The sequence below is a fragment of the Branchiostoma lanceolatum genome, chromosome 4, assembly GCF_035083965.1.
Source record: "Branchiostoma lanceolatum isolate klBraLanc5 chromosome 4, klBraLanc5.hap2, whole genome shotgun sequence".
NCBI classification, from domain to species: domain Eukaryota; kingdom Metazoa; phylum Chordata; class Leptocardii; order Amphioxiformes; family Branchiostomatidae; genus Branchiostoma; species Branchiostoma lanceolatum.
In genome coordinates, this window is record NC_089725.1 from 14,270,067 (window position 1) to 14,293,705 (window position 23,639).

The following is a 23,639-nucleotide window of genomic DNA, read 5'->3' on the forward strand; positions in this document are numbered from 1 at the left end:
GGTACTGTTGAAATGACGGCTCAACAAGTTCAATTCCAATATGAACTTTTGTAATCAGAGGAATGGAAAGGATTGCATGAACAACTTTATGAATAATTACCACTTCCATACATTTTGGACTGAAGTTTGAAGTTGGAAAAAAAACTCCACAGTGACCTTGAAAAATGGAAAAATAACGTTCGTGACATGACTTTTGCAGTGTGCATTATGATATCAAGGAAGTTTCCTCGATTATATCAAGTAACTGAACTAGCCTCCGTTGCAGCCTGGCTCTGAACCGGCTTTTTTTGGGGGGGGGGGGGGGGGCTAAATAATACACTTTTTGTAGCCAACCCGTAACTATCAGCCAACCCTGTAACTATCAGCCGACCGGCAAAATGGTTACGGGGGTGGCTGATGGTTACGGGCTGGCTGCAAAAGGTGTATTATTTAGCCCCCATTAAGGCCGGTTCAGAGCCTGCTATGGAGGCTATAACTGAACATGAAGTGCATGTGCTTTACATCGCACCGTATATTAACGTATTTCGTAACCGCTGGCTCAAAAAAGTAGCTTGCTAACTAATTTGAGCCAGAGTGTATTACGGATGATGGTACACAGGTTAATGTACAAACATCCTCATGAATTGTACAAGCTCCAAACTCATACATGACAGAACTTGTCATTGGGGAACAAGTCGCCCACTCAGCCGTCATGCTATTATTTATCTCCACTGAACTGTATATCAGTCCCGCTTTCACTTCCTGTAGCTTCTTCCCCCTCAAAGAAGGAACTTAAGATCCTCAAATCTGTGAAGAGGTCGTGTCAGTCAGTCCGAGGTGGAGCCCTGAGTGTTCACCCGAGTTTTGAGTACTGAACAAGTTTGCTAGCCAGAGCTGAGCTGCTAAACACAAGCACACTATGGCCGTACGGTTCGGCATCTTGTTGGTTCTGCTGACTGCAGTGCGGCGGGAAGCTCACGGAATCCAGCAGACAGGTAAAATTGATAATGTGATTCGTGTAATTTTGTTGTTGTTGCTAGATTCGTCGTATGAGGAATCTAAGGTAAAAACGTGGACTCTCCTTTCCGGGAGTAGCATAAAGACAGCATATTTGCTATCCCTTTTCCCTAGCCTGACGTTGAAATGTAACGTTAATCAACAGCAATGTACTCAAAACTTCAATTAGGAGTTTTTGATAAATATGTAGTTACACGATCTCCTACCTTCGTCAAATGATGTTAACCTGTACGACCGACGTATCATGAATGTAATGATTGATTATAACAGGCTCCAATAATATATTTAAGTACGGAAAAACTTAATCATTTGAAAATAGACTATCCAAATGAATTGATATTTGTAAATATGATATACTCTAAGGTAATGAATATGTAAGTTACCATTAGATGGCCCCAGGAACAAAGTCAATTCCCCAGAACTCTTCAGAATTCAGGGTCAGGTTCCCAGGATTCTTCAAAATTCTGGCTAAGGTTCCCAGAATTCTGGCCCTGGCAGAATTCCTGAATTCGCCAGAATTTGCTTTGTTCCAGGAGACATATTATTGCAACCTACATGTTCCTTACCCTTCAATATATCATACTTATAGATATTCATTTGGTTCATATATTTTCAAATGATTAAGGATTTCCGGAATTAAAGTGCTTGTCAGGAATTACTAGCATACCGGGGCCTGTTTTATGCGGTCTTCCTCTCCACCCAGATAACAGAAATTGGACAAAGTATGATCGATAGATAAAAAAAGGAACGTATGTATTGAATGTATTGATTTCAAGGTCCCATCAAGACCTACCAACAAGGCAACATACCAAATATCAGGACACCCCACACAAGTATTATATCGTGTTGACGGGTGGACAGACGCAGACGGGCACAAACATACGAACGCTACAAAACGTAATGTTCTTGGCGAAGGTAATAACGAAGCCTTACAAACAAATGTATGCAAGTGGCTGCGTACCACTGACATACAGGAAACTCTTCATCTATAGATACATCACGTAGTTTATTTCAATAAAAGCGGAAGTTAAATTGTACTATCATTTCCTCATTCCATAAGTTCTTGTACGTCTCGTATGCCTTCCTCAAATGCTTTTTTGTTGGATCTAAGCTTGTTTTAAAAATCATTAATGTGCGCGCGCACGTGTGTGTGTGTGTGTGTTTCAAATGGGTGGAACCAACACAAAAATATGATGCAATACGCAAGTCGCAGGTAAACTCATTTTGCCCCTTCACGAAGCTATGGAAGGTTATGCTTCCGGGTCAAGTGTGCGTCTGCATTTGTGAACAGAATAACTCGAGAGGTTGTGGATGAACTTTTGTGATACATGGAATTTGTTGATAGGTATTGGCAAAATAAAGAAAGTATTTTATTGTGGGCTCCCTGGCGGTTTTCGCATGGTACTGCGGAAGGTCTACCGGTTTTGATATCAAGTGTTCTGGACATGCTTTGGTCATGATTTGTCAAATGTTGATGTCTCTTGGGCTTTTGAGGTCCCTGCAGGGGCTGACTTTGCTCGACAATTTGAAGGAGGATAATTCAAGAAGGGGCTGACGGACCGTAGTAAATTTCAGAAATGATTGACATAATTATATGCTAATTATGCAATTCAGAAACTAATTCGCATGGTGGCATTTTGTAGCTTTTCCTGCTTTGTGCATCTGTCACTGGTGATACACGTCTTCTGTTTTGATCAGGGAGAGTTGGATCCGGAACTGAAACAAGTGTGGCAATGAAAAATTACTGCCATGGCGAAGGTGTCTGGGTTGATCTTATTTCATGTAACGAAAGTACCAACGTAGCACTCTCAATTCTGACATAATATTTGTTCAAAGCACTTTAAAACCAGTAAGGCGTCTGCAGTTCGATGCTCTTTCTGTACTGTTACGCACTTCTCGAAATCCAAGATATGAATTATGAATTATGACTCATGAATCCACGGGACACATTGCCTGAGGAACCTTCCGGGTGCGCCCTGAATGGTCCGCTGGTGACATAGCTGGAATGCCAGCTCCTCGAGTTATGGTGTCCGCAGAGTCTGCGCGGACACGTTCCTGTGGAATTCATGGCAATCGGACGTATACTACAATATGAAGCTCGTTTCTGATGCTTCGCCAAAAAAAAGAACAGTGCATCACTGGAGACACGTGGAAACGCAGAAAGGGCCACAAAAAGCCCAAAAGACATGCCTAGCTTTACATTTAAAACTATATCAAACGATGACTTGCTTATTTTTCTGTGATCACGATACAGATTTACACAGAGCAACAATTGCAACCTGATAAACAATTTTACATTACAATGTACATATTTCCAGGCGAGACGTCATTGTCCGAAGGTCAAATGCGGACGAGGCGGTTCGTTTTCAACAGGCCTGTCGACGTCAAGTATTTCCTCCACACACGTCAAAGCAGAGGAACTCCAACAGTTCTGGAGGACAACAACCCCGACGTGAGCGGCACCACCTACCGCAGTGACCGCCCAACCAAGTTCATCATTCACGGGTTCCGTAGTCGGGGTGATGATCAGTGGATTCTGGACATGGCCAATGCACTGCTGGAAGAGGTGATTCAGCAATACATCAATCGATCAATCGATAAATCAATGGTTAACCTGCATGTAGTGATGCCAATGTTTTCATTTCATTGAATTTGATACAATTAGCAATGGAAGAAGCTTAACGTTTTCACTTTGGAATTTCTATGCTTGTGTAGAATGTGACCAAAAAAACTTAACAAGATTAAAAATAGTCTTTTTCGACGTTGCCCTGTTAACAGGAGGATCTGAACGTGTTTGCTGTGGACTGGCGGGAAGGCGCCAGCCCAGGGCTCACCGGAAAGAATTATCTCCAGGCGAGGAGGAACTGCCGAAGGGTTGGGCAGGTGAGCACATATGCATGTTTTTCAAAAAGTGTGTACGTGACAGCTTCAATGCAGCATTTGACATTCTCCAAGCAGAGGTTTTGGTCGGGGGGTAGTAGTGGCCGGGGATTTGAGACCTAATAACACAGCTGACTTTTGAATGATTGAGAATAGCAGTCATTTACAGAGTTAACGAGAAGGCAGTATGGTACATACCTCATCAATCAGATGTTTTTTCCTAAATTCTAAAGACTATTGCAGAGTTTGTGCGCCGTCTGCGACAACCCCAGGACATGACCCACATCATCGGCCATAGCCTGGGAGCTCATGCCGCGGGGTTCGCTGGGAAGGCTACACAGCCTGGACTCACGGTCGCACGAATCTCCGGTATATTCCATGTCGTTGTGTATTTGTACATTGCACCTTGTGGATATCGACGTTACGTATCATCGGAAATATCTTCTATCTGAAGAGAATGTCTTTCCCTCTATCCCTAAAAAACTGGTAGCGAAAGTTATTTTGATGGTTTACTGTCACATGTCGCTTTGTGCATAGGTTGTTAGAAGAAGTTCTGTTAGTTTCTTGATATTTCTTTGATCATCATAGAAATAATTTAAGACGAATATGCATTTTTCATAACATCCATAGCAGGACTTATCACTTGGCTTTTTTTAATTATTATGTGTTGTGTTATGTTTGTTACCTTCCGCTAAGAAGGTTTTGTTTTCGGTTTTCTTATCATGAATTTGTTTTCCGACTGTCGTCCAGCTGAAGCCTGCTATGGGTTACATCATTTTTTCACAGATCTAAGTCCGAACGATGGCAATGTTGATTGGCTACTTAAAGCTTAGTCTGTGACCATTCTTTTTCTGACGCTATTATATCCGCCTGTAGGCTTAGACCCAGCAGGCCCGGGGTTCAGACGCGCTCGTGCCAGGGACAGGTTGGACAGAGGTGACGCCATGTTTGTTGACGTCATCCACACCGATATTCTCGTGTTGGGGAAACGAAAGCCAGTCGGACACGTGGACTTCTACCCTAACGAAGGATGGCTCCAACCCGGGTGTGAACGTGAGTGAACGTGATTCTAAAAACAACGTTTTTCGCAAGTCGCAGTGCCAGGTTCTGAACTGGCTGCCGCGTTTACTATGACGTCACGAGCGGAAATTAACTTGAATACCTGGCACCAGGAATCAAGAACTGGGAGTATGATTTGAAGATTCTGTGTTCGGTAACATCAGAAGGGTGTACATTTTGTACAGACCTCTATGTTCATTGAATAATGATTATGCTGCAGTGGTTGCCTGTAATTAGGAACTGCTGTATTTCAGTGTCATTGGTGACACATGTACTTTAAGTTAGCAACTTCGTATGTCCCTGGTATAATTCTTTTTAGACTCGGTCACAGTCTCGGTCATGCGCTTTTACTCACTTTTTATTTCTCCCAAGAGAAATTCACCTGTCAACATCACGGTTGTTCCTTTGCTTCATTCCTCATGGCAATACTGGGACTTGTTCTACTTCCCACTGCAGCTAGGTGTCGCTGCAGTGGGAAGGGTGCATTACCAAACGTTGGCAGTTGAATGTCTCCTGTGTACAGAAGGTTGAAACGGATGAAACGATTCACGACAGTTTCTCGGTATCTCTCCCCATTTCTGATGTTTTTGTAGGCTTCAGCTGCAGCCATGGTCGGGCTCCCGAGTTCTACATCGAGTCTATCAGCTCGGAGTGCCAGTTCCCGGCCTACCGCTGTCCGGACTGGGAGACTTTCAACAGAAATCGGGGACAATGTGCCCAATGCAACCATGACGGTCTAATAAATGGGTAGGGCGTCACCTTCGCTAAAAAGGTTTACGTTTTTGGTAGCGTCTGTGTGAGTCAATTGATTTGTTGTTTGATAACATAGCTCAAGAACTTCTGACGTAACTTCGTGGATTAATTGTTATGGAATTTGGTATGCAGTTTTGTTTAGGATTAGACATCTTGCTCTTACAACATGGCTCTTACAACATGGCTGTTTGATAGTAATGTTTTCTTTCACAGCGCATGCTCCGTGATGGGGTATCCTTCCATCAACTATCGTGACTCAGACTCACAAGGCAGCATGTACTTGGTGACAAGTACGGACCTTACACCCCACTAGCACTGTAGTAAGGAATTACTAGTATTTTTATTTCATTTCAAATGTTTATCCTGTAGGTTAGGGACGGAAACAAATAATTTTTATTGTAAGTGTAATGTTACAAGAGATAAAGTATCGACAGAGAAAAGACTAGTTCTAGGTTTCCTCTCGATTCACAGAATGAAACATTTGTCGAAACTCCTATGAACAACTTCACAAGACCGGTATTTCCTATACTTCCTTCATTTTGATATCATCTAGCCTAAAGTATAAGGCTAGGATTCCCGAGTTTAAACAGAAAAACATATTGCATATCACAAGGCACACACAAACATATATGCTCATTTAAACTGACGTGTGTATAATTGACGAAGAGACGGCCACGTAGATACTGAGTGAAGACAGACACCGAAGAGTTGTTGTGGCCGATGGAAGAGAACTTTCAAAAGTCCAAGTTACTCTCTTCACTATATCTCTTATGGAGCACACTAAATGGTACCTGTTTTCATATGTTTCGCAACAGGACGTATTCTGACAAATGGATTCATGATACTGCATTCTTCAAGATCAGTCATTTAGAGTACTGGTGTGTCGGACACGTTTTACACTGGCATGCACATAGACATTTACTTCCAAACGTTTTTAAAAGAAATACATAACGACAACAAAGGTGGGGCTGCTAGAAATAAGTTAAGATCATATAGATTATTTAAAACTCCTTATAATGAAGAAAAATATCTAAGTAATTCAAATATGAGGGACAGGAATGCAGTCACAAGACTAAGAATCAGCTGCCACAAACTACATATTGAAACGGGAAGACATACCCGCACTCCTCTAGAACAACGATTATGTAAACATTGTACTTTGCATAGAATAGAAGACGAATGTCATTTTGTGGTAGAATGTGGATTATATACCAAAGAAAGAAATGAACTGTATAAGCTTGTAGAAAACCTATTTCCCTACTTCACACATTTAAGTACTGTACAAAAATTCAAATTCCTAATGCGACTAGACAAACCTCCCATTGAAAAACACGTCTGTTCTTTTATATCTACTATAACCGAAAAGCGAGAAGTAGAATTTATCTAATGATAGTCATATTCTTTTATATCCGTTAACTGTACTTGTATTTTGTTTTGTTGTGACCTGTACTTAGCCAAGTGTGGCAGAAATGTGCAATAAAGGTCTTCATTCATTGTGCATTTCTAGGAAACCCATCTAATCGCACATATGAAATTGACATACGCTATATCAAACGTGTATCATGATATCAGGGACCCGTGGAAGACGTGACACTGAGAGCGGTGAGAGTGAACAGTGTGTGCAGTCCCTGGGTACAGACATGCGGGAGGAGATACTGGACTTAGTGGACTCCATCACGGACCTACAGCAGATGGGGATGGAGGAAGATTTCTGCAGGCAGGTCCTGTATCTATTTTTGTCACTTTTACCCAGGGTTGCCAAACTCAGTGTTTCTGTTACAGTGAGGCCCTCCGTAAAATATTTCGCATATAAACGACCTATGAAACGAACTTTCTCTTACTTACTTTTACTTTTTCCTTCCGATTGTACCGTCTGGCGTTGCGGGGAGTTGTAGTTTTCTTCTAGGCCCAAGTTGGGTAGCGTGGAAATGATGCTGTCATGTAGGAATATCTATATTGTCCTTTATATTGTTAAGTCGCCAATATTAATCACATGTAATGTGAAACCCAGTCATGAATGTTTCATTTTCAGGAAGGAAAACGTTGAAAAAGTGCATCAATGGCCTCATGCTAATGCTCTCACGAAGTTGAGAATTTTTCATGTTCGTTATTGATATTACATATATACATATCTACAGTATGAAGTCTAATTTGGAGACTGATGTGGCCAACATCACAGCATCGAATCCCAACTGTGGACCCGACGATATCCCTGTTATCCTGGAGTACATAGCAGGTACGTTATGTAAATCGTTCCTGCAGTTCAGGGTACCGGGTGGCCCACAAATACAACTGTCGGCGAAAGCCACGGTACTGTAGTGGATCGGGAAGACTGGGACAAGAACTAATTAGGACTAATCGGTAGATAGGTGGATCGAAAATTTCATAGGTAGCCATATATCTTAAGGTGTAACGTTATATAAATTCAATACTATCTTCAAACTGACTAAGCTATGTTGATTTTGACATTGTAGAAATGAATGTCACTGTGTGTCAGTCCGTAACATCCAGATCTTTCTTCCTATCTCAGACGGCAAGTACGACACTGTGGTAGCCTGGGCGGAAGACAAGTGCCCAGTGAGCACCAGTGATGGCGGCTCCACTCTCCCGTCGGCAACCCTGGTCATCGCCCTCCAGCTCATGGCGGCTGTCGCTGTGGGGCGGTGGCGTATAGAGCTCCCGTAGCCAAAACATTCCCATGAAGACTAGTGACAGTAGTGTAGGGGCAATGCTTTAGACTATTTTTTGACACCCTCTAGAGGTTGCTTTAAAACTGCAGCTTACATATAGATCCCATTGGGGAAATGTACCAACGATATTCATCGACCATAGCAGTACACGTACACTGAAAACCAAGATGAAAAGTAAAAAGATAAAGAAAGAGCATAGTTATGTTGATGGTGAAATTGTGAAATAAACTGACATTTGAGCGAACAGATATAGACGTGAAACGGGAACAGAACATCAGCATTTTGTCACAATCCAGTCTGATGCTTTACTGAATAAAATACTCTATTTACTCTGACGCCAGCTAACTAAATCTCATCAACTTACGTGGCATGCGTGGCTATGCTTCATAACCTTTTTTAAATGTGTGTGTGTGTGTGTTTGTGTGCGTGCGCGTGTGCGTGCGTGTGCGTGTGCGTGTGCGTGTGTGTGTGTGTGTGTGTGTGTGTGTGTGTGTGTGTGTGTGTAAGCACGTTTAACTCGAGAAGTTGTTGATGGATCGTTGTGATATTTGGTAAGTTTATAGGCATTGACAAAATGAAGAAATGATTAAATTATGGGCCCCTGGCGGTTACTCGTCATACTGCAGCAGTACTTCCGCTTTTGATATCTCGTGTTTTGGACATGCTACTACTAGTACCAGTACTACTAGTATGCTATGGTCTTCATATTTCAAAAGTAGATAGCTCTCGGGCTCGTCAAGAAGGGATCCCTAGCAGCTTTCTTAAAAACAACATTTCCTTTGTGCCGTATCTTTGGTTCAGTCAATCCCGCGGGCCCGACATACCGGTTACTATAGCAACGTCACCATGACTACCAGAGCGAAACGGTAGTGCAACGATAGGTGGCGCTGTTGTCAGGAGCAATGTCGGTGTGTCATTACGGGGATGGCGAGTCAAGCGCTCCTATTTGTACAGCTTTATAAGTGCGAAGAAAACGCTTATTTTTCTAAGCAAAGGAGGGGACAGATGCAAGTCCTTTACCCCCTGAATCAGTGGGTTCTTTGTAAAGTCAACAGCGATGTTCACTGCTGAGGAATTTAGAGTGTCGGAATCACACTAATGCATGTTGACATAAGTGAGTAAACACAGATATCTTCCAAACAATTCCAAACTTTAAACATATTAACATTGAGTAAATATTGGCAGAATATTTAAACAGCAATCGTCATTTTGATAACTCCAAGCATTGCGGGGCTGCAAGTAATAAATGGTTGTCGAGTACGTAGTATACGTACGAATTTGACTTCATATTAGCTGGAAGGTATTTTGACTACACTGAAAGGAACCAACTTAGAGATACTCAAGACGGTATATCTCAGAGAAAGTTCACGAGTTAACCTTTATTCTATTCTCTGTACTTTGCAAACTGCAATCTGGTTCATTCTGATTTTTCCCGCGACTTTGCATATGTAAATGCTTTATACTTCAGACACATAATACACAACATGAATCACAATTCAGAATGCCAAATGAGTTCCCGTTTGACTAAGTCAGTAATGTAATTACTGTAATATGATTATCAACAGCACGATGAAACCTATAATAGATTTAGCTCCTAGCACAATAGGAATACGTGCTCTAAATCTTACATTAATATATGCCCCTGTCAGCATAGCCAATTGAAACTGCTTGTTAAGTGTGATAGATATTACAATCATATCAACAACACATACCGCGATACCTCTATTTGCGCAGTACTAGCTTGTTACCACTTCCTGTAATGTTTGACTATAACATATTCTGTAGCGATATCGGAAAAGCTGCCTTAGATTTCTACGATGCCGTGGTGTCCCTTTCATATCCAAAACCTTGCTGGATATATATTTTGTTGATCAACTGTTGTACGGTACGTTTCTAGGGCGCCCAGTCAGGCCCACCTATATGCACAGCCGACGCACCTGTCTCGCTGGTCCCGTTGTTTATTTGTTTGTATCAAATTTAACGTCTTTGTTCTCCGCCGCGCGTTGTGTTCCCCCAAACTATTCAGTCCTTTCACGCGAGCAACCTCGAGGAGAAAAGACCACCAGGGGCCTACAGAACTCTTCCCTCCCCCTGTCAACAACGTGAAGACGTTTTTCCTTCTACACTGAACGTTTCTTACACTTCATCGTAACATTAGTATTTGGCTTCCGCAGTACTAGCGTTCGAAAAAAGTCGCCGGCAACATTTACCTTCAGCAAATAGGACGTATAATTACTCGTAGCGATGTAACAACCCTGAGTGACGGACTGTCGGGTACTTTGGCAGCCTGTGTACTCAAGTCACTGTTCCCCTCATACAGTCTCCGTCACGCCATGCCTGTGAATCGCCGCTGATCAGTTCATCCTCCCCGCCAATACCGGGACTCAAAAGCCGCCCGCTTGACCCTCATTCACCTGACACCGCCAGCCACTCGCGGCGTTTCCTTGGCGAAGAAGACCCCGGAGCGCGGTTGCCCCGCTAAATCCCAGTCTCCCTTTCCAAAGTTCGTGAGTTTTTGGATTAAGAAATGCAAGCAACCCTTATGGAGGCGTAATGGACACAAGAAAGGGAGATTAAGAAGGTATGTGTATTCTGTGTTTACTTCAATAGATTGCGTACCTTGCGAATGACATGCCTTACAAAGAGTGTGTGAGCTTGACAACCAGTTTCAGAGCCTAGGTACGTTGAGTCGTCACAAATCTTTGGGATTCGTGGGTGTCATTTTAGATTAAGCTACAGCGACAGGAGCGTCCGTGGCCTTAAAATAGTAGCAGATTTGCATCTATATATATCTAAGGACGACGCAGGTCGCTCTGCGTTTCCAGAATATCTGTAAGTTGGTTTTGCTTGCCTCTCAGTTTTAGGTCACTCGTAAAGCCCCGTCTCGACCGACGACTTGTAATGTCACATACCGTGTGGTTGTGTACTTTTTTAACTGTTGCAGTTGTATGTCAACTGAACGGTACCCGTTGGGATAAGTGACGTTCTATAAGTTCGTCACGTCTCTTGTTTGATGTGTACGTCTCCAGTACGTGGGCGAAGCTTCGGAAACTGTAGCAGTTCATCTTTCTACCACAGGCTCGGTGCAATTGTCCGTAATCTTCCCTGTATGTAGTTATAATTACACTTCAACAACAGGTTGACAAGAAAATCCGCAGTGCAGCAAATTTGTTTCTGTTGGAAAGTGATATACCTGTGTACTTTCATTGTAGTTTGTTACTATGTTTGTTCATGCATCGTGTTGCTAGAACGTGTTGTAAGAGCTTGGTGGGGCCGACTATTCTGACCTCTGTCACGCCGAAATACAGAATTACGGCTTAAATCTTGAAGCGTCCCTTGGTAGTAAAGTAGCAGTAAGTTTAACGAAACAAAGCGAGTTTGTTGTGCCGGCCTCAACAGTGTCCCAGGAACAGCAAGCAAACATAATGTATCAGTGCCGACGTTTTTAGGTGAAGCTCGTATATTTTCCTTTTAGTATAACAACGTTAGCGCGTGGAACGAAAAACTATAGAAACGGCATAGCAAACTTGACGTTACCCTACACTAAGTCTTGTGCACAGTCTTTCCACAGCTGTGTTTATGTTTCAACCGGAGGCGCTTTTTTCCTAATGGTAAAATAATTGTGATGAAATCATATACAGAAACCACGTTCGCTCGCAGCGCCTTTTGTAGCGAGGGGTCTACTATTTACTCGAAGTCTACACCTTTGAAAGCGTTACTATGTGGACAGGGAGGGCGCATTTTGACCCTGCTGTACCATTCACACGGACTGTGCGCTAATTTGTGGGGTACGTCAGAAGATCTAGTTAGCTTTAATGGTCTTTTATAGGTTGTATAGAGATAAGCAAAACGTTGTTTATGGTTAAACCCAGAATCTTTTGTCCGTGCGGCATTTTAGTGTTTTGATGCTTGTCGTAGTGAGGAGTGGAAGGGAAGGATTATTGTGTATACATGTCACATTTGTGACACCAAAAACGCCACGGTTCCGTAAAAAAGGGCAGATTTTCTTACACTCCGAACTTAAGGTTTACGTGGGTTGTAAAGGTGTCCATGGTTTTGTTGACACATTCCGCGGGTTGAGTTTTGTTCTCCTGAATGCCTCCCATTGTAACGCGATATTACTTTTTCTGACAAGAGGTTTGGTAACCTGTCACAGACGTGTGTTTGTGTACGTCAACGCAAAAAAGTTGCCAGCGAACGCCACGTACTATGAGCGTTTCACGTCTCTCCATTTTGGCTAGCAAGAATGGAAATTTGTCCGTGTGTGGTGGCGTTTTCGTGCAGTGTTTAATTATTTCCCGGGTGAGACCGCTGATTCAATGAGTGTTGTTGGTACAGTGATCTCTTGTTTGGCAGTGGCCACCGCTAGGCAACAGGTAAACCAATGCTTGGAGTTTTCTCGTGCTGGTGTATATGAAACCGGTCCTTTCACAAGCGTACAATTGACGGGGGCGCGATTGACATTATGGGTCACCACTAATCTAAGGAAACTTCAGCAGCGGTTTTCTTGTCCGCAATTTTCCACACCTTATAACAGTGATGTCGCTTCGCGTTGGTAACTTGATGTTACTTGGTCGACATAAGGGCTTCAGGCCGGGTGCTTACCTTCTATAGCACTAAGGTTGTCGTTCGTTTTCATCACTCACGGTAAAATAGTAAGCCTGTGTATATTTTCTGTGGTATTTTCTTCTTATTGAGCAGTCTACGAGCATCGATCATGTTTGAGTAATGCGCTTGTCATGTATAGAGATGATACTAGTATTATTCAACGTTTGCTATTTGCTGTTCTTTCTTGCCCACTGTCTAGTCACAAGCCTAGTCTGAGTTAGCCTATCGCTGCATGAAAAGAACGACTGGGGGATGTTGTCAATGGAAAGAAGATCTTCCTCATGGAAAATGTTTTTTAATACCATACTGATGTGCTCCACATAATGATAACCATTCAACCATTCATATACCTTGTTTCGGGGACACCCTGTATAGATCCTCGATAAACGAAGATATCATATCTTATTTTGGTGATGAAAAATGCGGCGCCATGTTTGTGTATATGTGTGTGCCTTTTTTCTACTGTCGTGTACTTTTGAAGGTGCAATCTCACCGTAACTCATGCGTGTAGACGTGACATAAAAATATTTTTCATGACAAAGTATATAAATACGGTGACAACATTAGACCAGTGAAAATCTTACAATATTCTTAACTCTGTTGTATCTTCCTTTTCAGAAATGTGCCCTTTGAAGAGGATTAAAACATGGCTTCTTTAGACCAAGCAACAACGAAGTATGACTCTGAAAAACACTTAAAAGTCAACTATAAAGTTAAGTAATCAGCACTATAGTAATTTCAAAATGGCCGCCCTTGACGTCATGCAGCAACAGCCCATGGCTCCGGCCATGAGCCTGACTATGGGGGATATCGCGTCCAGAGTGTCCACTGACGACAGCGGTAAGAGAGAGATGAACCTGTGTCGGTCTGACCTGGTCACCGTGCCCCTCCAAGTCTACCAGTTCAAGGACGTCGTGACCTTGGACTTGAGTTACAACAAGATCGCGAGGATCACGCCCGACATAGCGGACATGAGGTCGCTCGAGGTTCTACTGCTGAAGGAAAACCTCATCAAATCTCTGCCGTTAAAGATGGCTTCCCTTGTGAAGCTCCGACGCGCCGACTTCTCCAACAACCGTCTAGTTAAGGCTGTACCCGAAGTCCTTCTTGGCATAAACAGCCTAGAAGAGTTGGATCTTTCCGGTAACCAACTCACCACGTTCCCAGAGAAGCCGAGGCTGAAGAGAGTGGCGAAGTTGAACTTGTCTCGGAACAGGTTCGTGTCTTTCCCGAAGGCCGTACTGGGCATGCGCGCTCTGATTGAACTTGACGTCTCGTTCAACACCATGAGAGAAATGACGGACGACGAGGAGTGCCGTATGAGGTTCCTCAAACGACTGGACGTGAGCCACAACGAGCTGCCCTTTCTACCTCGTTTCATACTTGATCTCAAGAGTCTCGAAGTCATGGATGCTTCGGCCAACAAACTTCGGAGGGTGTCGGACGGACCGTGTCATCTATCAAAACTAAGAAGAATCAATCTTTCTCAGAACGAGTTCCAGTCCGTCCCCAAAATCGTATCTCTTCTGAAAGGGGTCGAAGATATCGATATTTCGAACAACCAGATGGCAGACTGGATCGTAGAGGGAAAAGTCTATGGTGCAACGAGCATCAAGAGACTGAAAATCTCAGACAACAAGTTTGAAACGCTTCCTGAAATTGTAGAGAAGCTGGAAAGATTAGAGATCTTAGACGCGTCAAATAACGCGATAAAGGACATGCCATATGAGCTAGAGTGTATCAAGCGTCTCAGGAAACTCAACTTGGCCGGTAACAAGTTCGTGCAAATCCCCGCGGTTGTGTTGGCTCTCGTCGCGTTGGAGGAACTGGACATGTCGAACAACCATATTGCAGACGTGGCAGACGAGGAATGCCTGATGAAGAGGTTGAAGAAAGTGAACATTGAGCGGAACTGTCTGACGTCTATACCCGCGTTTCTCCTCCAGAGGAGCAGGCTTGTAGAACTGGACATGTCGGACAATAAGCTGTTCACTACGACTCCCACCGGTCAGGCACCAAAGTGGGGGAAGCTGAAGACCCTGTGTCTACAGAACAACTTCCTGAGCTCCATCTCTGACCTGCTACCCAACATGGGGGAGATACAAGAACTTAATGTCAGCAACAACAACTTGAGCACACTGAAGGGTATCAAGGGAAGAAAACGTCTGAAGAAGGTCCTGCTTCGTAACAATCAGTTCGAGGCCTTTCCTAAGGAGCTGACTCTTCTACATGAGCTTGAGGAACTTGATCTGGGAGAAAACGACATCGATTGGCTTCCTGTGGACATGAAGTATCTGTCGAAACTCAGAGTTCTTCTCGCGGACGGTAACAACATTGAAGCCTTGCCTAACGCCATCTTGGAAATGGCGGGACTGGCAGTGCTCACGGTCAAAGACAACCCCCTCCGCCAGCCTCCCTTAGACGTTTGCAACGAAGGTTTGCCGATGATATACGAGTATGTGACGGAGATGAAGAGAACGGGGATCGCGCAGATGCCTCATCACAAGGTGGTGGTGCTCGGGGGACCCGGCTCAGGGAAGTCCAGCTTGGTGCGGACGCTTCTGCAGAGTGAGTCGCACCTCACGGGAGAAGACGACGAACCTTTCTACCCAGAGAACCCCACCGTCCCGGAGAGTCATCTGTGGACGTTTGACGAGTTCGAAGTAGAACTGGTGGACACCAGTGGTTTCGACCACTTCACCGACCGGCTGGTCATTCCGAAGAACGCCTTGTATTTGGTCCTGTTCAACGCACACGAGTACGTCAGTTCCAAGTACAGAGAGGCCGTCGGGAACTGGCTGGAGCTGCTGAACGCCCGCGTGCCGCAGTGCCGCGTCCTCCTAGTCGGCACCCACAGCGACTTCTGCACAGCCAAAGACTTCGCCGCCAAGCACATGGAAATCATGGCGCGCATCCAGCAGCAAGAGCAGCACCTCATCTCGGAACTGCAGACCAAAGTCAAAGACATCAACGATGCTATGAAAAGCCACAGCAGACTGGAGCCCTCCAATGAACTCTACGGCTTGAACAGGGAGATGCTGTTGGAGAGAAGACAGGAGCTGGAGCATTTCATCCGCAATCGGTGTAGTCTCCCGAGCAAAGTGTTCGCGGTCAGTTCCTCGCCGGAGCTCGCGGGTCTGGACGACTTAGCGAACGAGATCGTCGGCTTCATGATGAAGGAGAAGAAGCCAGCCAACAGCGAGACCTTCCCGGTGCCGTGGTCGTGGAGAGAGCTGTACACCGTCCTGCGGAGGCACGGGGAGGGGAGGCAGGTCATGACGTGGGACGAAGTGGAAGACGTCGCCCGAGAGCTGACAGGTCTCAGCGGCCCAAAGCTGGAAATCGCGATCAGGTTCCTTCACCACAGACGGGACATCTTCTGGTTCGGTGCCGAGGTGGAGTCTCCTCTCCTGAGCGACCTGCTGTTTCCCAATCCTACACAGTTCTTCAAGGTCATCAAGGTCATCTTCCTGTTCCTGCTCAGAGGTGACATCGAGAAGCTTTTCGACTTCAACCACCCGCGCTTCCGGTCAGCTGGCGTCCGGAACATCAGTGAAGACGACTTCGAAGACCGCAAGGCGGAATTCCTGAAGCACGGCATGCTCGACGAAACGATCCTCCGCTTCCTGTGGAGCCAGTTCGGCGATCTGTACGGGGACATCCTATCTGGCGTCATCGCCGCCCTGCAGCATCTCGGCCTTTGGTACGTCACAACCAGCCGCTCCGACAACAGAGTCATGCACGTCCCGTGGTACTTCTCCGACGACGCCAAGGCGACGCACTACGAGCTGTTCTGGCCACCGAGGGTCCCGGAAGACACCGAACAACTCACCATCATCTTTGGCTTCAGACAGTGGTATCCGACGGGCTTCTTTGAAGCAGCAAGTGTCTGTATGCAGGAGTATATCGATCCGGTGGCTACCCGTGCAGACTGGAAGGACGGGGTCCTGGCGACGACTCCCTCCCGCATGAGAGTCTACCTGGGCCGTAGGGCAGCCGAGACCTCCGCAGTGGTGGAGCTGGCCATGCGAGGGGACAGCTTCGAGATAGACACCATGTGGACGGAAATCCTCAGAATCTATCGGGTAACCTTTTCTCTATATATACTTGACAGTTTTGTTGTTGCCTACTTTGTCAATGATAGTTTCTGACCTTTCGTCTTTGCATTAAAAGAGTGATTTGCTGTACACATCGTGACTATTTTTGTTGCTTTCCAGGGAGTGGCTGCTCTGCTGGCCAGCTGGCCGGGCCTGAGGTACGATGTCTATCTGGTCTGCCCCCACTGCGTCAAGCGCAACATCGACATGCCGCACATGTTCTACAAGGTGGGTAGAGACCTGCATGTTCTTGTTTCATGTTTGTGTCTGACACGTTACGCTAACCCTAACCATGCCCCTAACAGCTTCCACACCGGTTTACTGCGTGGACATGGCTAGGACAACCTTCCTTTGATGAGCGTTTTATCAACCCTGTTACTTTTCCTCCTCTATCTAGGAGGTTCTCCGCCAGCCTCGTGGCAAGAGGCGCGTGATCTGTCCCAGGGCCGCCGGAGGCTTCGTGGACCCCAAGCTCGTCTTCCCACCGGATGAAGGTTAGATGCACACTTCCTCGTACCTCCTAACCTCAAAAGGTAGATCACTCCTCATACATCAGCAATGAAATACCCCAATACTATACCTCTGATATGATATCAATCTCATGCCATATCATTCATGTTGCTTAACGAAACCGGGTGATTTAGATTTGTGCTAACTTTGTTTTCTTATTCATGTATGTCAGAGACGGGAGGACTCCGGAGATACGTGGTCAACACGCCAAAGACTCCTGCTGCCGACATCAAACCAAAGATGACCACAGGTGTGTAATAATGCATATAGCTATGACTTCTCAGAAGATGCAATACCTTCACACTGTATTGGAGATGAATATGCTAGTAGTATAGTGTACTACAGTATGTTAGAGTGGGGAAATACTTGAACCCTATATTTTTGGAAGCCAGCCATATCATAAGAGCAATTGATGCATTGTTACTAATGTTAGCCATCATTTTCTAGTCTATAGAACGTCTACATAAAAAGGATATTGCTTCCGTCCACATAAGCTTTGTCATAAAATGTTATAAGGAAGCATGAAACATGACAACAGGAGTCAAGGTGACCATAGTGCATCTATCAACTTGACTTAAGTCCGTTTGAAGACGCATCACAAGGAATGTATTAAAATTTTCTCAAGTACGACGGACTATAAGAGAGAGGAGGGTCGATGCGAAAAGTAGTAACGTAGCCTACGTCATATCCACAGTGATCCCCCAGCTGGACCTGGGCATCGGTGTGGAGGTGGTCCTACAGCCTGACCCGCTACCGTCTGTCCTGCCACTGACGGCCGCTGTTGGCGAGGACAGGTACCGAGAGATCCTCATGCAGCATCGGGCTACCATCATACAGGTGGGTCTTGCAAGAGAGAAGGAGCCGGGATAACCTCGCTCGCCAGGTGTTGCGACGGGTCAGTGACTGGCTTTTGAAGTTATCGCTAAGGTGTGTCAACGGCTGGAGAGCGAGGTTATGAGGAACAGGAAGGTAGAATTGGTGGCATAAGTCGCTGGTGATCAACAGTTTGTGGTGATCAACGTAATGTCAAATTCAAATATGTATGACAACATGTCAGTATGCTGTATGAAAATCGCTCGCCCGAGACCCATCCTTGTTCAGTGCTTGTTTCCGCTCCAAACGTCGTTACCCAGCAACATTTGAAACGGACACAACCATATACAACGATAGGCCTGAGACTGATACACTCACCTTCCTCCCACAGGAACTAAACGTTCGGCCGTTACGAGACTACCTGGTCCAGAGGAAGGTCCTGAAGCCGGCTGAGTTCCAGGTTATCCTGACGGAGCTGACCAATCAGGACGAGGCCTCTAAACTCATCCACATGATCATGGCGAGAGGACCTCGGGCCTTCAACGTCTTCTGTGCCGCCTTACAACGGTGCGGGTACCCGGGACTAGCGGCCAAACTGCTCAGGCCTATCGCCACCAAGACAGGTATCTTGTGTTATATCTTATCTATTTGAACATTGTAAACACTTCCATCTAATTTTCATAGCTCATAACATTGGAAAGCCGCGTTGCGTTCACAGCGTTTATCAGGGTTACATTGCGATGACTTGTCGTCATGGTGCATGTATGTTGCGGACTCAAGTACTAGCTAGTTATTAGTTTCCGTTCCACAAAAGTATGTACATAGTGACCTAGTACCTATCTACAGTATTTGTGACCAGAAATATCATTCAACACCTTTCCTAACAACACGCACGACTTTTTTCACCCCGTAGAGCTGAAGGTACCATCCGTCCGGCTGAAGGACCAGCAGTCTTCCATGGCGTCCATGTCCAGCTCCGTCAAGGACCTGTCTCTGGGCGAGTCGACTATTTCCCCGGGGATTTCCAGCAGTCTCTACGCTCCCAGCACCATTGGTCGTCTCCCCATGGTTAACGACTACGTCGCCAAGTCGTACGACGACAAAGGTTTGTGTCTATATAACTTATTGTGATCTCTTGTGTGCTTTACGTTTATACGGGGACTGAACAAAAAGACCTGTTGGGCTAAATAGAAATTCCCTATCTAATTACTGTACTCAGGCCAGACACTGGCCCATTTAATCCCTTATTTCGACTTGCCAAGCAGCACGGACCTTCTTCTAATACGAGTACCATGTCATATTTTGTTTATACAATGATCTTTCCATCTTTTCTGCTCATAATCACCACCTTATAATTTAGTGACTTCAATGTACAAATGATTGTTCTTTAGTAAATGCAGAGTATACTTTTCTTTTAATTCTTGTTTTATCCCAGTTTTCCAACAAACTGTGTGGATATATCAATGCATTTTATATGGATTGGGGCTAATGATAGTAAACATTAGAACACGTTACTTACTTTATGTTTTATCAACCTGTATTTGCAGGTATAGAGGCTCAACACAAGCTGGCGCTGCAGCGTCACCGCCTGACTATCATCCGTCACCTGGACGTGCGCGACATCCGGGACTACATGCTGAAGAACCACGCCATCAAGGAGGCAGACATGGCCGCCATCCTGACTCAGCTCACTCGACAGGACGAAGCAGCCAAACTGGTGGACATCCTGAGCCAAAGGTGCGGATCTTTACTCGGTGTTCTGTCTTAGTTTACAAGTGGAAAAATCCACTGGTTTCGAAAACCTTCTTTGACAGTTTTGACTCTGAAAATTACAATTAATTTGGTCTGAATCATGGCCAATATAGAGCATCAAGTTCAAGGCAGTAGTTTAGGGAATATCTACGAAGGACGACAACGACAAATTTCCAGTGCGTTGCTGACGAAATATTCTTGCCCTCAGACGAGGAAATGATTTGCGCAGGTGGGAAAGTTTGTGTTATGGTCCTTCGGAAATATGACCACTTCAAAATTACACCACGATGCTTCTAACTACCGCACGTCGCGACGTCAGTTCTTAGGTATCGTTTTCTGAAATGTTCACAATTGAACAGGTTGGGAACTCTTTATTGTTTTATAGCTGAGTTTAATGTTATTTCTATTACCCACAGGCCCGAACATGGCTTCCCGATATTCTGCAAAGCACTCCAGAAGTACGGATACCCGGCATTAGCAAGACAGCTGACAAGACCAACCCATCTGCCATCAGGTAAGAAGGAAGATAGCAAACTCTGCTGTGTTGTACACGTGTTACCGCAAGTCTCTATTCAAAAGAACGCAGAGGGAAGATGTTCCGTTTCCTTGTTGTCATGGTATTATTAAAAATTTGTACCGCCAAGTTTCGCTCATGAATGAACCAAGGTAATAATGCATTGCAATGAAACAAGGGATAGACATTAATTTTTCAAGCAAAATCGTCTGCTATTTCAAATTCCATTTACACAGAATGCACCTGCATATTATAGAAACATGAAACATTGCATCCAAAAGAAGACAGCCTAGGGAAGATCTATTTTGAGAAATGGTTTCAACTTTTTCTAGGAGATGTTACTTGCTGTAGATTACGCTGTAAACTATTAACAAAAAATGCCAATGTATGATAACGTTACATCAAAAAAGGAATTCCAAGAATTCTTATCCTTTATTGTCTCATAACCCAGTCCGAGCTCGCCCAGTGAGAGGACTGCCTCCACGGGGAAGGCACTATGGAACACTGCCGCCATGGGGCAATCGTAAGTTGAACTCTATTATCATTTTTAACATAATCTTGACTAACATTGCTCCCTGAACATATATATGAATACATAAATATTGGGAACAGTGGAGTCATTAGAAGATTGAAAAATGGACTTGACTAACCACTTTCTCTTTTGTTGTGAGTCCATTGCAGGTATGTTCTTCAACTTCGGTTTTTATTTGTTTTTGTTTTTTATTAAAGTCATCTTCTCATCATGACCTTGTCTAACAATATGTATTGTGTAATCTATTTCAGGTAAGAAGGTCAACATGGGAGCCAGAGCGATGCCATTCCAAACCAACCTGGGAAAGAGACGGGGTGGCGGCAGCATCACCCTGGGAAGACTGCCCCCTATCGACAAGACTAGCTCATCGTGGGAGACGTTAACCTCTACTGACGTCATGGACATGTCACACTAGATATCCCTCCGCCTGTCATCTGGCAAATAACTAGTCTTTTTCATTCCTGACGGAGTTTTGTAGGTTATGAAATAAATGTTCACGAACTGTAGATTGATGGAGAAATAAGGCGAGGACAGTATTTGTGTTCTTTAGAGTCTACTGTATATTCAAGAGATTTATTGTGAAGAAGCCATATTTGGCAGGCCTAGGGCTATATTGCTGCTCAGGATGATTTGGTTATGTATTGGTCAACATGACAATGTTCAAAGTCTTTCAGTTGTCTGTTGAGATAGTAGTTCTACCAAACTTACTTTAGGCTGATTTATGTACGAATGACTTTGCCTACCAATGGCAATACACTAGATGTAAATGTGTATAGATAGTGGTGTACAGTAAGATGGTATGTTGGTTTTTCAGGTTTGCTCAGAGCTGCTACTGTAGATATTCACTGTTTGTGAAGTTGATTGTTATATGTAAGATTGTTAAGAGATTAAAAGGCACTGAGATTATTTTCAATACAATCTACACATGAAATGAGCCATGTCTGATTTGTTTTCTTTGCTTCTTGGGGAATATGACTATCACACCAATAGTGGCTAACAGCAAGTACAATCACAAATCACCCAGTAAAACATTTATTCAATGGTTAAAGACACTGAGCTTGTAAGGAAGAGTTGTTTTTCCCGCCACACTGGATAGTTGTCATAATTACCTTCGCCGAGGTTATATTTTCGGTTACACCAGCTGTGGGCTGGGTCTGTATGTATGTCAAGAGCATAACTCGAGAAACCTTTGATAGATCTTCATCCTTTTTGGTATGTTAATAGCGGTTGTGAGAACGAAGGTCAAGATAGAAAATGATTTACCTAGCGTTTTCCTAAAGTACTGCAGCAGATTTGCATATGTGTGTGTTTGTATGTATGTAGGCAACAAAACTGACGGAAATGTTGATGGATCTTCATGATTTTGGTAGGTGAGTAGCGGCTGTGAAAACGGAGGTCAAGTTAGAAAATGGTTCACCTGGTATTTTCCGTTGGTAATGAAGCGGGCTGTCTATGCATGTGTGTCTGTTTGTAGACAGCATAAATCGAGAAGCTGTTGATGACTTTGCATGATATTTAATGGATGGGTAGGATTCGCCGAAAGGAAGGTCAAGTCCGATAATGGGCCTCCTAGCGGGTACCTGAGGTACTTCATCGGATATTCAAAGTTTGAGGTCAAATTTTCTGCAAGTGCTACGGTCATGATTTTTGTGTGGTACATAGCTCATGCCACAGGAAGTAAGTTGTGTACGTTTGGCCCCCTAGCGGCTTGCTGCAGTGGGTGTTTTTTGTTTAGACCTTCGGACATGAATAACTTGAGAAGGGGTCGACAGATCGTCGTGATGTCTGGTGTTCATTTTCTACTGCCTTCAAAAAAGAAGTCAAATCATGGAGGTTAGAATTTGACCTCCTTGGGAGAAGCTTTCTCGTCGTGTCACCTCGGGCTTTCGTAGATTTGCATAAGTGGGCGGTTACTGACTCGCCGTGCTTACAGCTAGACTAACGGTCACCAAACGGTCTCTTTTGACCTAGCTATTAAAGCTCTGTGTGATCTGTGTTTTCTCACGGTGAGAAACAAGTCAGGACGGCTAGAGTCTTCAGGTAAGGACTGAACGATTTGTGGTAAAACAAATTGGTCAGTGTGGAAGGTAGTTTGACTGAGAAGCACAGAACCGATGAAAAATGATAATCAGTTTTAACTGTTGACCTACTTAATAAGTCAAGCATAAAAACAAATATTTTTGGGGTCAGATTCCTTCTTGGTTGCACCCTAGATAATCGCGAGATGGTTACGGATGATGGAACTCACTGACTATTGAAATGAAGTCAAATGTTTCTGTTTTTCTACCGAAAATGCCCCTCATGATGAAAATAGAGGACCGTAGAGGTACTATTTTCTAAAGTCTGGTTACGATCACCAGATGTGTGGGAATGGTTGGATTGAATAAATACGTTGTGTAATGATATCACGTGGCACTGTTTTTTCATTCCACGGA

At 44.3% G+C, this 23,639-nt stretch overlaps 3 protein-coding genes across 4 annotated transcripts; all 3 read left to right on the top strand.

Annotated features, from left to right (window-relative positions):
- Window positions 1-552: 552 nt before the first annotated feature.
- Window positions 553-6,001, top strand: LOC136434194 (lipase member H-like). The gene is made up of 7 exons (XM_066426961.1): window positions 553-974; window positions 3,315-3,562; window positions 3,775-3,879; window positions 4,110-4,245; window positions 4,753-4,929; window positions 5,529-5,682; window positions 5,902-6,001. The coding sequence occupies exons 1-7, from the start codon at window positions 899-901 to the stop codon at window positions 5,999-6,001; spliced, it is 996 nt and encodes a 331-aa protein (XP_066283058.1). The 5' UTR covers window positions 553-898.
- Window positions 6,002-7,260: 1,259 nt separating this feature from the next.
- LOC136432114 (uncharacterized) lies at window positions 7,261-8,713 on the top strand. Its single transcript, XM_066423126.1, has 3 exons — window positions 7,261-7,405; window positions 7,827-7,924; window positions 8,219-8,713. The coding sequence occupies exons 1-3, from the start codon at window positions 7,329-7,331 to the stop codon at window positions 8,371-8,373; spliced, it is 330 nt and encodes a 109-aa protein (XP_066279223.1). The 5' UTR covers window positions 7,261-7,328; the 3' UTR covers window positions 8,374-8,713.
- A 1,501-nt stretch (window positions 8,714-10,214) lies between these two features.
- LOC136432763 (malignant fibrous histiocytoma-amplified sequence 1-like) lies at window positions 10,215-22,138 on the top strand. 2 transcript variants are annotated; one of them, XM_066424243.1, is made up of 12 exons: window positions 10,215-10,959; window positions 13,605-17,071; window positions 17,204-17,311; window positions 17,481-17,577; window positions 17,766-17,843; window positions 18,288-18,430; window positions 18,798-19,029; window positions 19,320-19,511; window positions 19,954-20,143; window positions 20,575-20,672; window positions 21,124-21,195; window positions 21,456-22,138. In XM_066424243.1, the coding sequence occupies exons 2-12, from the start codon at window positions 13,730-13,732 to the stop codon at window positions 21,617-21,619; spliced, it is 4,716 nt and encodes a 1,571-aa protein (XP_066280340.1). In that variant the 5' UTR covers window positions 10,215-10,959; window positions 13,605-13,729; the 3' UTR covers window positions 21,620-22,138. The 2 variants fall into 2 exon arrangements, with proteins under 2 accessions (XP_066280340.1, XP_066280341.1); XM_066424244.1 differs by lacking the exon at window positions 10,215-10,959 and adding an exon at window positions 12,543-12,754.
- Window positions 22,139-23,639: the final 1,501 nt, after the last annotated feature.

Coding starts and splice junctions, on each gene's coding strand:
- LOC136434194 (XM_066426961.1), top strand. CDS start 899: ATGGCCGTACGGTTCGGCATCTTGTTGGTTCTGCTGACTGCAGTGCGG. Junction 975..3,314: donor TCACGGAATCCAGCAGACAG/GTAAAATTGATA, acceptor ACATATTTCCAG/GCGAGACGTCATTGTCCGAA. Junction 3,563..3,774: donor CCAATGCACTGCTGGAAGAG/GTGATTCAGCAA, acceptor CCCTGTTAACAG/GAGGATCTGAACGTGTTTGC.
- LOC136432114 (XM_066423126.1), top strand. CDS start 7,329: ATGCGGGAGGAGATACTGGACTTAGTGGACTCCATCACGGACCTACAG. Junction 7,406..7,826: donor ATGGAGGAAGATTTCTGCAG/GCAGGTCCTGTA, acceptor ACATATCTACAG/TATGAAGTCTAATTTGGAGA. Junction 7,925..8,218: donor TATCCTGGAGTACATAGCAG/GTACGTTATGTA, acceptor TTCCTATCTCAG/ACGGCAAGTACGACACTGTG.
- LOC136432763 (XM_066424243.1), top strand. CDS start 13,730: ATGGCCGCCCTTGACGTCATGCAGCAACAGCCCATGGCTCCGGCCATG. Junction 17,578..17,765: donor CGTCTTCCCACCGGATGAAG/GTTAGATGCACA, acceptor CATGTATGTCAG/AGACGGGAGGACTCCGGAGA. Junction 19,512..19,953: donor CAAGTCGTACGACGACAAAG/GTTTGTGTCTAT, acceptor CTGTATTTGCAG/GTATAGAGGCTCAACACAAG.